Source organism: Bubalus bubalis, chromosome 20 (assembly GCF_019923935.1).
Source record: "Bubalus bubalis isolate 160015118507 breed Murrah chromosome 20, NDDB_SH_1, whole genome shotgun sequence".
NCBI classification, from domain to species: Eukaryota; Metazoa; Chordata; class Mammalia; order Artiodactyla; family Bovidae; genus Bubalus; species Bubalus bubalis.
This window is the reverse complement of record NC_059176.1, coordinates 36,958,880-36,971,729: the sequence shown is the minus strand read 5'-3', so window position 1 is coordinate 36,971,729 and position 12,850 is coordinate 36,958,880. Positions and strand designations below refer to the sequence as shown.

At 40.5% G+C, this 12,850-nt stretch overlaps 1 protein-coding gene across 2 annotated transcripts in view; it reads left to right on the top strand.

The window, feature by feature from the left end:
• SIN3A (SIN3 transcription regulator family member A) overlaps window positions 1-12,850 on the top strand; it is a 67,857-nt gene that overhangs the window by 51,588 nt on the left and 3,419 nt on the right. For both annotated transcript variants that reach the window (XM_025270938.3, XM_006080677.4), the window contains exons 17-20: window positions 799-972; window positions 6,444-6,536; window positions 7,441-7,535; window positions 11,199-11,406. In XM_025270938.3, coding sequence (XP_025126723.1) covers window positions 799-972; window positions 6,444-6,536; window positions 7,441-7,535; window positions 11,199-11,406 — 570 coding nt within the window. The remainder of the gene's footprint in view (window positions 1-798; window positions 973-6,443; window positions 6,537-7,440; window positions 7,536-11,198; window positions 11,407-12,850) is intronic.

Below are 12,850 nucleotides of genomic sequence, written 5' to 3'. Positions count from 1 at the left end.
ATTAATTCAGCAACAGCTTCTTCGGGGCCTATTGAATTTCACTTTGTACCAGGGCTTTGACTATAGGAATGGATCTTGTTTTCACGGTTCTCCAAGTTCCCTCTCCTCACCTTAGCACACAGTAAGTTTTCTTATCTAAAATGTACATCTGTCTCATATATAACAGGGCACCCCTGTCCAGACTGCTTCCCAGGGTAGTTGTGTGGATCAAATGAGAGTATGTGTGAAAGCAAATTATAAATGGTAAAGAAGTGCCGTAAAGGTAGCAAGCCATAGAAATTTTCTTTCATGTAAAAAAAAATTTTAAGTACTTTAAATGGCTTCCCTGGTGGCTCAGTCGGTAAAGAGTCTGTCTGCGATATGGCAGACCCAGGTTCAATCCCTGGGTGGGAAAGATCCCCTGGAGAAGGAAGTGACAACCCACTCTAGTATTCTTGCCTGGAGAACTCCATGGACAGAGGAGCCTGGTGGGTTCCATGGGGTCACAAAGAGTCAGACACAACCAAGTGACCAACACTAGAACTTTAAATAGTAGCACATTAACCTGAGTTACCTACGGTTTTTCTCTTAAATATATATGAACATTTTACTCGTGGACCAATGATATGGTTGAAGATTTTGGCTCGGTTATTCTCTAAGAAAATAAGATAGTGATTTTATATGATTAATTTTCTAAAATTTTCAACCAAAAAAAACCTTTTTTTAACTGAATGATTGGAACCACCAAAGGAAGGCTGAGTGTAAGACGGAGAGAACTGTATTTTTGGTTCCTGATGACTTGCCTTTACTTGATTCCAGCTGCAGCATATCGTGAGTGATGAGATCTGTGTACAAGTGACGGACCTGTACCTGGCAGAAAACAATAATGGGGCCACAGGAGGCCAGCTGAACACACAGACGTCAAGGAGCCTCCTGGAGTCAACATATCAGCGGAAAGCTGAGCAGCTCATGTCAGATGAAAATTGCTTTAAGGTGAGAGTTACTCATGTAGTCAGGGAACATGCTGATGACAGTGTAAACTGTTGGGACTCTACCCTGCAGAAGTCAGAGCCATACCAGGGTGCTTCGACCCAGTGTCTCCACTCCTAGAATGCCTTGAAGTTCCTTTGAACTCATTAGAAGAAATATAAAAAACATGGAAAAGTAAAGTCTCGTAGGCAGTCTGTTTCTTGCCTTTAAAAAAAAATTAGTTTTTATATATGATTTTCATTTTCTCTGAACTGTTTTTTTTTGTTTTTGGTATTAAATGCTTTGTGAATATTGTTTAAAAATGTAATCCATGGTTATTGTAGAAAAGATGGGAAATGTAGAGAAAAAAGCTAGTTGTCTACAGTTTTCCCCAGAAAGAATCATTGATGGCATTTCTAAACTTTTCTATGTTTGTATATATTTTGAAAGAGATTATGCTGGGCAAAGCATTCTGTGTAACTTATTTTGCTCAATTAGCAACACCTCTGGGTCTTCATCTTTTTATGACTGTTCAGTATTTTATAGAAAATTATGCCTGTCTATTTGGACATTTAGGTTGTTCCCAGTTTTCCACCATTATAATAGCTAATTAGAAAAGCCAATAGCTGGAGACCGCGAACAATCTAGATGTCCAGCCCTTAATGGGAATGGTTAATGGCAGCCTGCTGTGTGACTGCTAGATGGCAGATTTTGCAGCTCTTAAAAGTTAATTATTGTTAGTAAAAATACTGAAGCAAATAAAAGGACACAAAATTATGTATATTATTATTGCACCTGTGTAATATGTATAGTTGAACAAAGCCTGTATGTATTAATGTAAGGATAGGTTTAGGTGGCCCAGAGTAAGGTTTGTAGTTGGTGGAGCAGAGAGAGCTAAGCTAAACAAAATTTTAACCTGGTGAGCATGTCCTTTAGTGATCTGACCCTCACTGTTCACTTAGCTGTGTGTGCTTCTGCTTTCAGCCTGCTGTTGGCTTAATTTAGAATCAGAGACCTGGAAACGAGTTTTCTAGTTCAGTCACAGTTGTGATGCTCTACTACCTGAGGACTTTCCCGCTACAGAGGAGAGTTCCTAAGCCTTTCATAGTTTTAGATCTATAAATGTTTATCATGAATTTAATGTGTGCTTATTTCATGGTGACAGAATTACCACCCCCACCGACAGTGAGTTAACAGATTGTGTGGTGAGGGCCTATGAAGGAATGGGTAGACTCACCCTGTAGATAACACATTTGTCAGAATAGCAGAGGGAACAGAAGGTTTGGTAACCAGGAATATTGGGTCATCACAGTGACCTTTTTCTTTAAAATGTTTTACATAGAGAATGAAAGTCCATAGTATGAGCATCAAGCAAAGCATAAGCAGCCCTTCAAATCCCCTGCCCAGTCCTACCTCCAGCCTCCTCTCCCTTCATTTTTTTCTAGACATATTCTCTAGTGCTTTTTAAAAATTAGACATGTTTAACTCTCCATATAACCACTCAAACCCTTTTCTATGCACTTAAATATACATGTGTATTTATGTAGAAATAAATTTTTTAACTAAACTATGTACTTTACATCTTGCTTTTTTCCACTTAATATGTCTTAGAATTTGCTCTATTTTGGTTTATATAGACATAACTCATGTTTTTCAGCTGCTGTGTCACACTTAAAACTACGAATGTATCATGGTTTTTTGTGGTTTGTTTGTTTAGGGTATTAGCTCCCTCACCACGGCTCAAACTTGAGCCCCAAACAGTGAGAGCACAAGAGTCCTAAACACTGGACCACCGGGGAATTTCCTGTGCCATAGTTGTGTTTTTTTTTTTTTTTAATCTATTTCTGTTTTTACTATCTCAAATAGTGCTTCATTGAACAGCATTTACAATTTATATTCTTGTGTGCATGTGGTAATGTTAAGGGTAGAGACATAGAAATGAAATTACTGGGTTAAAAGGGTAGGGTATGCATATTTTAGGGCTTCCCAGGTGGTGCAGTGGTAAGTGAAGTGAAAGTCCCTCAGTTGCTTCCGACTCTTTGCAACCCCATGGACTATACAGTTCATAGAATTCTCTAGGCCAGAATACTGGAGTGTGTAGCTTTTCCCTTCTCCAGGAGATCTTCCCAACCCAGGGATTGAACCCAGGTCTCCCACATTGCAGGTGGATTCTTTACTGTCTGAGCCACCAGGGAAGCCCAAGAATACTGGAGTGGGTAGCCTATCCCTTCTCCAGGGGATCTTCCCAACTTGGGAATCAAACCAGGGTCTCATGCATTGCAGGCGTATTCTTTACCAACTGAGCTATCAGGGAAGCCCCGTGCAGTGGTAAAGAATCCGCCCAACAGTGCAGACGCTGCAGGAGACAGGTTTAGTTCCTGGGTTGGGAACGTTCCCTAGAGGAAGAAATGGCAATCGACTCCAGTATTCTTTCCTGAAAAATTCCATGGACAGAAGAGCCTGGTGGGCTACACTCCACAGGGTCACAAAGAGTCAGACACGACTGAGCATGCATGCACATGCATGTTTTAAAATTTAAACTTTAATGGATATTCTCATTTTTCTCTCAAAGTGACAGGATATACCAGTGTGCACTTTGGTAAGAGCATTTATTTCTCTGTAATACTTAGTATTATCAAGCTCATTTTTGACAATTAGATGATTAGAAAAATATTTTAGTTCATGTTTCCCTATTTCCTGTTGTCACCCATTTTCCCTCTTCTGTGTATTGTGTACTCATATGCACGTCCTTCACCGTTTCTGGGGGAGCAGAATTGTAGTTCTTTTTATGTACTTTTTCAAATATTTTTGTTATGATTTGTTTGATTTTCTTTGTTACGATTTCTCTGAAATCGGTTGGTCTTCCCCTTTGTCGTGTTTTTCAGGGCCCAGCTAAGTGTCACTTCAGTAGAGTGGACTCTCTCAATTCACTGAGCAGGGAATAGCATATTGCTCATGTTTCTAGAATAGTACCTTTGTAGTTATTTTGTTGTAATATAAATATAGCTATTTGTATGTATTATTTTTCCTTTACTAAATTAAGTTCCTCCATGCAAAAAACTGGGGATTTCCAGTGGCTCAGCTGGTAAAGCACCAACCTACCATTGCAGGGGATGTAAGAGGCGCAGATTTGATCCCTGGGTTGGAAAGATCCCCTGGAGGAGGGCATGGCAACCAACTCCAATATTCTCTCCTGGAGAATTCCACAGACAGAGGAGCCTGGTGGGCTGCAGTCCATGGGGTCGCAAGAGTCAGGCACAATTGAGTGCACATGCGCACATGCATGTGTGTGTACACAAGAAACCATGCTCTCTTCTGAGTGTGCCCCTGACAGATAAATGGCAAGCATTCAGTGACTTGACTTTGTGTTAGTTGAATGAAGCAAAGGAGGTATGTAGAAAAAGGAGAGGAGGGTGGCGTCCGAATGGTAGAGGATATTCATAGCCATAGTAAGTAAGAGGTGTGAATTTTGTTGTGGTTGGTGAGCAGTGAGGCGTTTTTAAGGACCAAATAGCCCACTGGATTTGAGCTTTCAGGAAGATCAGTTTAGTAGCACTGAGTAAGGAGAAGGGGAGGAATCGAGGCATATTTACAACTGGAGGCCGTTACCAAATTGGGGTGATGGATGTGGGCAGTCTAATGATAAAGCTAGTCAAGCCTTGGAGTGGTGCAGAGGTCAGAGAGTTGGGTACATGGTAAAGGTACCCAACACATGGTAAAGGACCTAGCAAGATATGTGTCAAACACGTGAGGAGCCAGTTGGAGTGAAATCGAGTTCAGTTTTAGGCATGTAGAGGACGCTCTTCTCAGTATTACTTTGAAGGGTGGCTTCCTTACAGCCATAGGACAGATCTTGACACTCTAGGTCATTCATCCTAAATCCAGGGGGTTTTAGCAAACTCCTAGAAACAGTTTTTTTCAAATCTATTTTGAAAGTAATTATGTTTGTGTTTATATGTGTGTATGTTATATTCTTGTCCTTTTTAAAAATTTATTAGCTAAGAGGAGTTTTTAAAGGCTGCTCCAGAAAAACTGTGAACCAGAACTGGTTTCTGGTTCTGTTTGCTTATTGACTAGCTGTGTGGCCTTGAGAAATCAGAACTCTGAATTTTAGGTTTTTACCTATGTAAAATGAAGAATGTTGAAATAAATGATTCTCAAGCTTTTTTTAAATCTCTGATCTTTACCATGTAATTCTGATTGTGATCTTTTTTTATGTTTTTAATTTTAATTTTTTTGAATTATGAAAGTATGATAACACATTTACAGGAAGTTTGGAAAATATAGAACAAGGTTACATACAGTTCCACTATATATTATAATTATATTTTTAAGTACATAAGTTCAATATCAAACTCTCGAAAATTAATAGAATGAGTATACAGAGAAGTAGAAGGATATAGTAAAGCACTGTGAACCAATTCAACATAATTACGATTTATACAGTTTTCATGTTAAGAGTAGGATACAAATTCTATTCAAGTTCCCACAGACTGTAAACTTGGAGACACTGAAGCATGCTACGCTAAGTCGCTTCAGTCATGTCCGACTCTGTGCAACCCCATAGACGGCAGCCCACCAGGCTCCTCTGTCCATGGGATTTTCCAGGCAAGAGTACTGGAGTGGGGTGCCATTGCCTTCTCCAGGGACATAAAACAAGGTGCAAAGCTTTGATGGTCTAAAGGTAGTGAAAACATAGAGTCTGTTCTCTTATCACTGTCGAGTTAGGATAGAGACCAATCCGATACTGATTTGTCTGCAGCAGTTCCTAGGATGAGGGCATTGAGAGTCCTGGGATTCCCAACAGGGAACTCTGTGTGCCATCACCACTTGATACTTCTTTTGTGCAAAACATGACTTGGTTTTGCCCCTATCAGTATATTGCTTTTAAATATGAATTTTTTAAAAAAATCACACAAATAATATTAGCAAAACTCAGAATTTCAAATATCATTGGTTTCATTGCAACAGATCACTTCTTAATGTTGATGGTTTGTGTTCCTTACCCCATGGTTTGTGTGATTTCTTGGGTAGTTTTTATTGTGGTGAAATGTGATTGCTGCTGTTTGATGTTTTCCACTTCAGTTTGGTATGGGAAGTTTCTTTTAAAAAAAAAACTTAAAAAACCACTGTAGACTTGTTTACATCTTTGCATTAAGTCCCATAAATGAGATTATCAAGTGAAATGGCATTGACATTTTGTGGTTCTGACTTTTGAGTACTCTTTCTGATATTGATTACTGTTTTAGCTAATTCAAGAAGTATGAAACATGAAATGTCAGCAAGAAGCTCTTATATTTCATTTTGCTGGTAGCAAGATGAACAGCCTTTGCCTTTTAATCACCTCTTAAGCTTTTGAGTATCTTCCTTATCTCTTCAACTGGAGCAAAAAAAATTTTTTTTAACTCTCTTGCCTCCCCACCTCTCAACCCTTGAGAATCTAATTACAGCTTTGGAGATGGTCTTTTGTTTACACTAAGGTTTCTTATTTGCAGCTTATGTTCATTCAGAGCCAAGGCCAGGTTCAGCTGACAATTGAGCTTCTGGACACAGAAGAGGAGAACTCCGATGATCCTGTAGAAGCAGAGGTATGGATGAACATAATGCAGAAACTGTGCTGAGAGTATGTTGTGCTCTGAGAGTCTGTGTAGGGACTGTCTGCTAGAAGCCCAGCCAGTGTTAGCCTGTTTAAGGGTCAGGACCTGATGCTTAAAGTATAGGTCGTGTCAGCCATGTCTTCGACTGAAGAGACTGCCTAGGGGTAGATATTTAGAATTAATGGCAGTCTCATCTAGCTTTTAGTAAAGCCCTCTCCTCAGAGGAAATCTCATGGTTGGCAGCTTGTTTTTCTCCTAAAGCGTAAGAAACAGCAAATGCGGTGCCATCTGCCCAGTATCATCTTGATTCTTTTGAGTCATGTTTACTTTCTGTTGGGATAGATGGAGCCAGGAGTTCAGCCCCACAGAGTAGATGGCGAGTGAGTCGGTTGTCACAGCTGGGTCTAGCAGATAATATTAATGAGAGAGGCAAGCATCATGTAAGACATTGAGGGCATATGGAGGGGAGGAGACTGTTGTTTTATGGGAATACGGTTGCCGAATCTTTAATTTTTTAAAAAAGTGTCCAGAAATTCAGATTTTGATGTGAAAGGTGCTGATTTTCAAACATTTGCCACTATGCATTTTGTTCTTGAACAGAACCCTCTGTGGGGAAATAAAACTTGTCAGTGAGCTACCTTCTAACCATTTACGACTTCTGATAACGCTGAAGTATCTCAGAGAAGCTTTAAGTTTTGCATTCTCACAGCTTTTTTAAACTGTGTTTCAGTACCACTTAACAAGCATGTCATTATGGGAAGAGATTTTTTTTTTTTTTGATCTTGAAATTTAAGGATTTCAGACATTTCAGTCACAGAATTTGCTAACCCACCTGTTGAGGTTGGAGTTCAGGGTTTTTGCCTTCCCCACACCCATGTTGTGTTCACCCTTCTAGCGCTGGTCAGACTACGTGGAGCGATACATGAATTCTGATACTACCTCTCCTGAGCTTCGTGAGCATCTGGCACGGAAACCAGTATTTCTCCCACGGTGAGTGAACCATGTCGTGTATCGGCAGCAGGACACTTCTTTCTGCGTGTCCAGGAACGAGGGGTTAGCTCACTTTCAGGTTCTTGGTTTTCATTTTATCTATTGTTCTATTTACTGAGGACAGTAATTTGAGGTTTGTGTGGCTTTTACGGCGTGCTCTTACCTGGAGCGTATGCCCAAGCATCAGGGAGGTGAGAGTTTTAGGAATCAGTAATAACTTCCCTTTAGGAATATGTGTCAGAGTCTCCAGGTTTGATAATTCACTGGGAGGACTCACAGGATGCAGCCATACCCACAGTAATGATTTACCATAATGAAAGGATACACAGCTAAATCAGCAAAGGCAGAAGGTGCCTGTGACAAAAATCAGAGGCGCAAGCTTCTAGAGAGTCTGTGGCTTCCATTGGAGTCACAAGGACACTCTTAATTCCTCCAGCAGCAAATTACAATATGTTTGAAATGCTGCCTACCAGAGAAGCTTGCTGGAGACTTGGTGATGTGAGTTTTTTTATTGGTTGCTAGTCCTCTAGGGTACCCTCTGCCTAACTTGTACCAAAATTCCAGACTTCCAGAAGGAAAGCGGGTTTTCAGCTTTCCATTTACTTTGTACAAACAGTTTAGGTACAGTGAGGCACGCTTAGCATTTAGAGAATGATGGAAACTCTCCCACGATCCACAGTCCCAGAACCCACCCAGGGGACAACCTTGTAAGCAAGGTGTTCAAAGGATGGCAGCCTTAGTTAGGCTGGCTGTGTTGCTCTTAGCAGAATTTTTGAAATTTCCTCCCTGTATATGGGGAAATTGTGTATGTTGGACCTCTATCTGAAGATGAAAACAAAGTTTCAGAAGTAGAAAACAGGTTTTGCTGTAGTTGAGCGGCTTTCTTCCTTTTCCAAAGTTTGGGAATTGAAATCTCATGTCTTTTATTCCCAGAAAGGTATTATGATAGTGTGATTAGACTCATTCCTGATTGGAACATGGAAAGAGGTGTGAACAGAAGGACGCTGCCAGCTTCTTCTACTCCTTGAGTCATTTAGCAGACTTCAAGCAGCTGCTCTGTGCCAGGCCCCTTTCTCAACAAAACAGATTTAGTCTCCATGCTTATGAAACAGTACGAATAAACATAAGATCGTATATTTCTCACCAGATTGGCAAAATTCTTAAAAGATTTGTAAACTGTATTATAGCAGGTGTAGGGAAGAGGGGAGCGACTTTCACATACTTTAGGGGGAAATATTGATACAATCATTCTGAGGTCAGAGCAGTTAAAATGCAGAAGACTTTACCCTGGACCTTTGGTTTTTAATAATTTGCCTTACAGCTATTATTACAGCTGAGGTTATTTTTCAGTCTTTTTCTTTGAAACCCTTAAATTCTTAGAGATTGAATACCCGCCAAAGCTCTTATTTATGTGAATTATATATAGTAATATTTATCACATTTAGAAATTAAAACTGAAAAATGTTTATGAATTCATTAAAAAACAATACTAGATGCATTCCATGTTATTATCATAAATAGTATTTTAATGAAACACTACTTCAAATTAGTGAAAAGAGTGGCATTGCTCTCCATTTTTGTGAATCTGTTTCATGTCTGACTTAGTATAACAACTGGATTCTCATAGCTGCTTCTATATTCAGTCTGTTGCACTGTTTTGTTTGGTTGTACTATGTGAAGATAATCTGGCTAGAAAAGGAAGTATTTTCATATCCTTTCAGATAATTGTAGATATTCTTTGATATGACAACAAAACTCTCCAAGTAGTAGTTTCTTAAAGGTTAGTTGCAGTATCACTGAAAATACCAACAAGCCTGTCAAAATCCATTGGCTTATCTTATACTTTGAATTTTTTCTTGCATGGTTTTATAACTTCATACAGTCAGTTATTTGGAAAATGTGAATTCACCGAGTTATGCAGACCTACCAAATGTTGACATGTTTTCCTTTTACAATATTCCCACCCCTGCCTCCACACCACCCCTGAAAAAAGCCACATTTACTAATATTGCCGTTGACTTCATCAGTCACATCTTTAAGTAGTGGCAAGTTGTCACTTGTCATGCTGGCCGGTACCAGTTTATCAAAATTCAGAATTTTACTTGAAATCTTAAAATTTATCTTTAACAACAAATATGCTCAGTTGTTTTTCCTTGAGGTACCAGGCTCCCTTGTTCATTTTTGAGAAAATATCTGCCAAACATCCCAGACTGGCTAGTCAGCTATTCTTCTGGGTAAAATGTGTGAACATTTGCAGTTCAAGTGGTGCTCAAGTGCTTTCCTTCATGAGTCCATTGTACTTTAGTACACAGAGGTGCTTTATATGTAGTTCCCATTTCATCACCCAGCATATTAAAAAGGTGTGAAATAAGGGGCTTTAATTTCATAAGAAATGTTACTGCTTCATAAGGACATTCTTAAGTCAGACCAGCTTTCCTTTTTGTTTAATTGCCAGCGTGGGGCCAAAGAGTACAAAGATAGCTAAGGAGGTTGGTGCCACCATCAGCTTTTTTTTTTAATCACTGTTATTTTTATACCGCTAATGCTAATGTTAGTACTTTGTGTCTTGTCTTGTTTTTTTAGAAAGAAAGACAATGTTTTAGTATTATGAAAATAGTTTTGATCTCACAACTTCCTCAAAAATGTCTTGGGCCCTCCGACAGTCCTTGGACCAAAGAAATGCTGTTCTATGAAAATGTATATGCACAAAGATATTCACTAAAGCAGTTTTTAATAGCAAAGTATAGGAAACAATAGAATTGTCAAGCTGACAGCCTTTCTCTGCTTGTTGTTGAGGGGATTAAGCTCTAAATACCTGCCAAGGCATCCACTGATGTGAATTATCTTTTTTCATATGTAGAATGGCACTGATTATGTACCATCTTTGGGAGAACTGAAAAAATAGACATTTGAATAATTTTTTGTGCTCTGTGGTTCAGGTGAAGAGCCCTGATTGATTCCTGTTAAAGAAATGTTAAATTAAGACGTATTTCGCTGTAGCAGCTAAAGAGAATGACACAAATCTATGTTTAATGAAATGAAAAAATAAAATCTTTATGGCATTAAGTGAAAAATTGAGAGAGACCTAGAAGATTTTAAGCCAAAACTGCTAACAGCGGGACTTCCTTGGTGTCCGGTGGTTAAGAATCCGCCTGCCAATGCAGGGGACAGTAGTTCGATCCCTGGTCCAGGAAGATCCCACATGCCAAGGGGCAACTAAGCCCATGTGCCACAGATACTGAGCCCATGCTCCACAACAAGAGAAGCCCCCACAATGAGAAGCCGGCGCACCACAACTAGAGAGCAGCCCCCATTCGCTGCAACTAGAAAAAGCCCACGTGGAGTCACGAAGACCTAGCACAGCCAAAAATAGATAGATTTAAAAAAACAAAAACCCAAACTGCCAACAGTGGCTACCCCTGCCAAGGCAAGTGGGATTTTGAGAATTGGGGTAGGGGGTAGTTGGCAATTTCTACCTTTTATTCCATGTGTCTCTGCAGTTGAAAAAAGATTTTTTTAACAGTGAAACCATTGAACATTTTTTTAGATGTATGTAGTTGTGATCAGCTTCATGAAGGCATATAAGAAGGAAAAATTGGGGGGCAGTCATGGGAATCTGCATCTGGAGGAACTCTCATGCTGCAGGGCTTTGCTGCTTTGCAGGAATCTGCGGCGGATCCGGAAGTGTCAGCGTGGTCGAGAGCAGCAGGAAAAGGAAGGGAAGGAAGGAAACAGCAAGAAGACCATGGAGAATGCGGATAGCCTGGATAAACTGGAGTGTAGATTCAAGCTGAATTCCTACAAGATGGTATATGTGATCAAGTCAGAGGACTACATGTACCGGAGGACCGCCTTGCTGCGGGCTCATCAGGTGAGAACCAGTATTTGGAATTTCTCCACACGCCTCCCTCCTCAGCCAGCACCAGGATGCTGTTACAAAGTACCACAGACTGCATGACTTAACAACAAAAACTTACTATCTTAATACTTATAGAGGCTGGAAGTCCAAAGTCGAAGTGTTGGCAGAGTTGTTTCGAAACTTCTGAGGACTGTGAGGGAAAATCTGTTTCTTGCCTTTCCTAGCCTCTGGTGGTTTTCCGGCAATCACCGGCATTGCGGGGCTTGCATATTTCTGCCTTCGTTTTTACATGGTATTCTCCCTAAGTGTGCATCTGTCAAAATTTCCCCCTTTTTAAAGAACGCCAGCCATACTGGATTATGGGTCCACCCTCCGACGGTATGAGCTCATCTTAACTAATTGTATCTGCAACAACCTTATTTCCAAATAAGGTCACATTCTGAGGGGTGGAAGTTAGGATTTCTGCTTGTGAATTTGTGGGGGGACAGCTTAGTCAGTTACAGCACCTTCTAGTGAACAGAAGCTTCTAGTGAAGCTACTCCCAGCATTCACATTTCCGGTAGTATTGCTTGTGTGAGTCCTGTCTGTGTTCACATGTGAAAGGCCTAGTGCTGTTATGTACCAGGTATTGTGCCTGAGACTACAGCCACGAGATAAGAGCATGTAAGGTAGTGTGATGATGTGCATTTCCAAGGAAAGAGACGAGGTGGTCAAGGGTGACTGGCACACAGAGCCCTGCTTTTGTTGGGAAGACCTCTCTAAGGAGGTGACCCCTGAGGCCTGTACAGTGGTGAGGATCCAGCCTGGTGCAGAGTTGGGTTGGTACTTTTTAGGCAAAGGAAACAAGCAGGTGCAGGGCTGGGAGGGAGGAAAGGACTTCACATGTTCAAAAAACTAACATCAGTTGTGGGGGACTTGCTTGGTGATCTAGTAGTTGAGGCTCCACACTTCCAGTGCAGGGGGTGCATGTTCAGTCTCTGGTCAGGGAACTAGAATCCCAAATGCCACATGGCAGGGCCTTTAAAAAATAAGTAAAACATCATTGTGTTTTGAGCCATAGGGGAAGTGGGATGCATGAAGTTGGAAAGGTGGGCAGAGGCCACATTACTTATTTTTACAGGCTATGGTTTGGCTTTTGAGATACATTGAGACTTTGTTGACAAAGATGTAGACTGATGGGAGTGAGCGAGCGCACCAAGTTGGATGGGCAGAGACCACTCAAAAGATTGCTCATCCAAATGAGAGATGATGACTGCCCAGACTACCAGGGTTGTAGAGGGATTTTAATTAGATTGGAGGGACTTTCCTGGTGGTCCAGTGGTTAAGACCCTGGAGCTTCCAATCCAAGAGGCATGGGTTTGATCCCTGGTCAGGGAACTAGGATCCCATATGCCATGCTATATGCCAAAAAAGGATTGGAGATCTAATTGTCAGGATGTGCTAATGATTGGATATG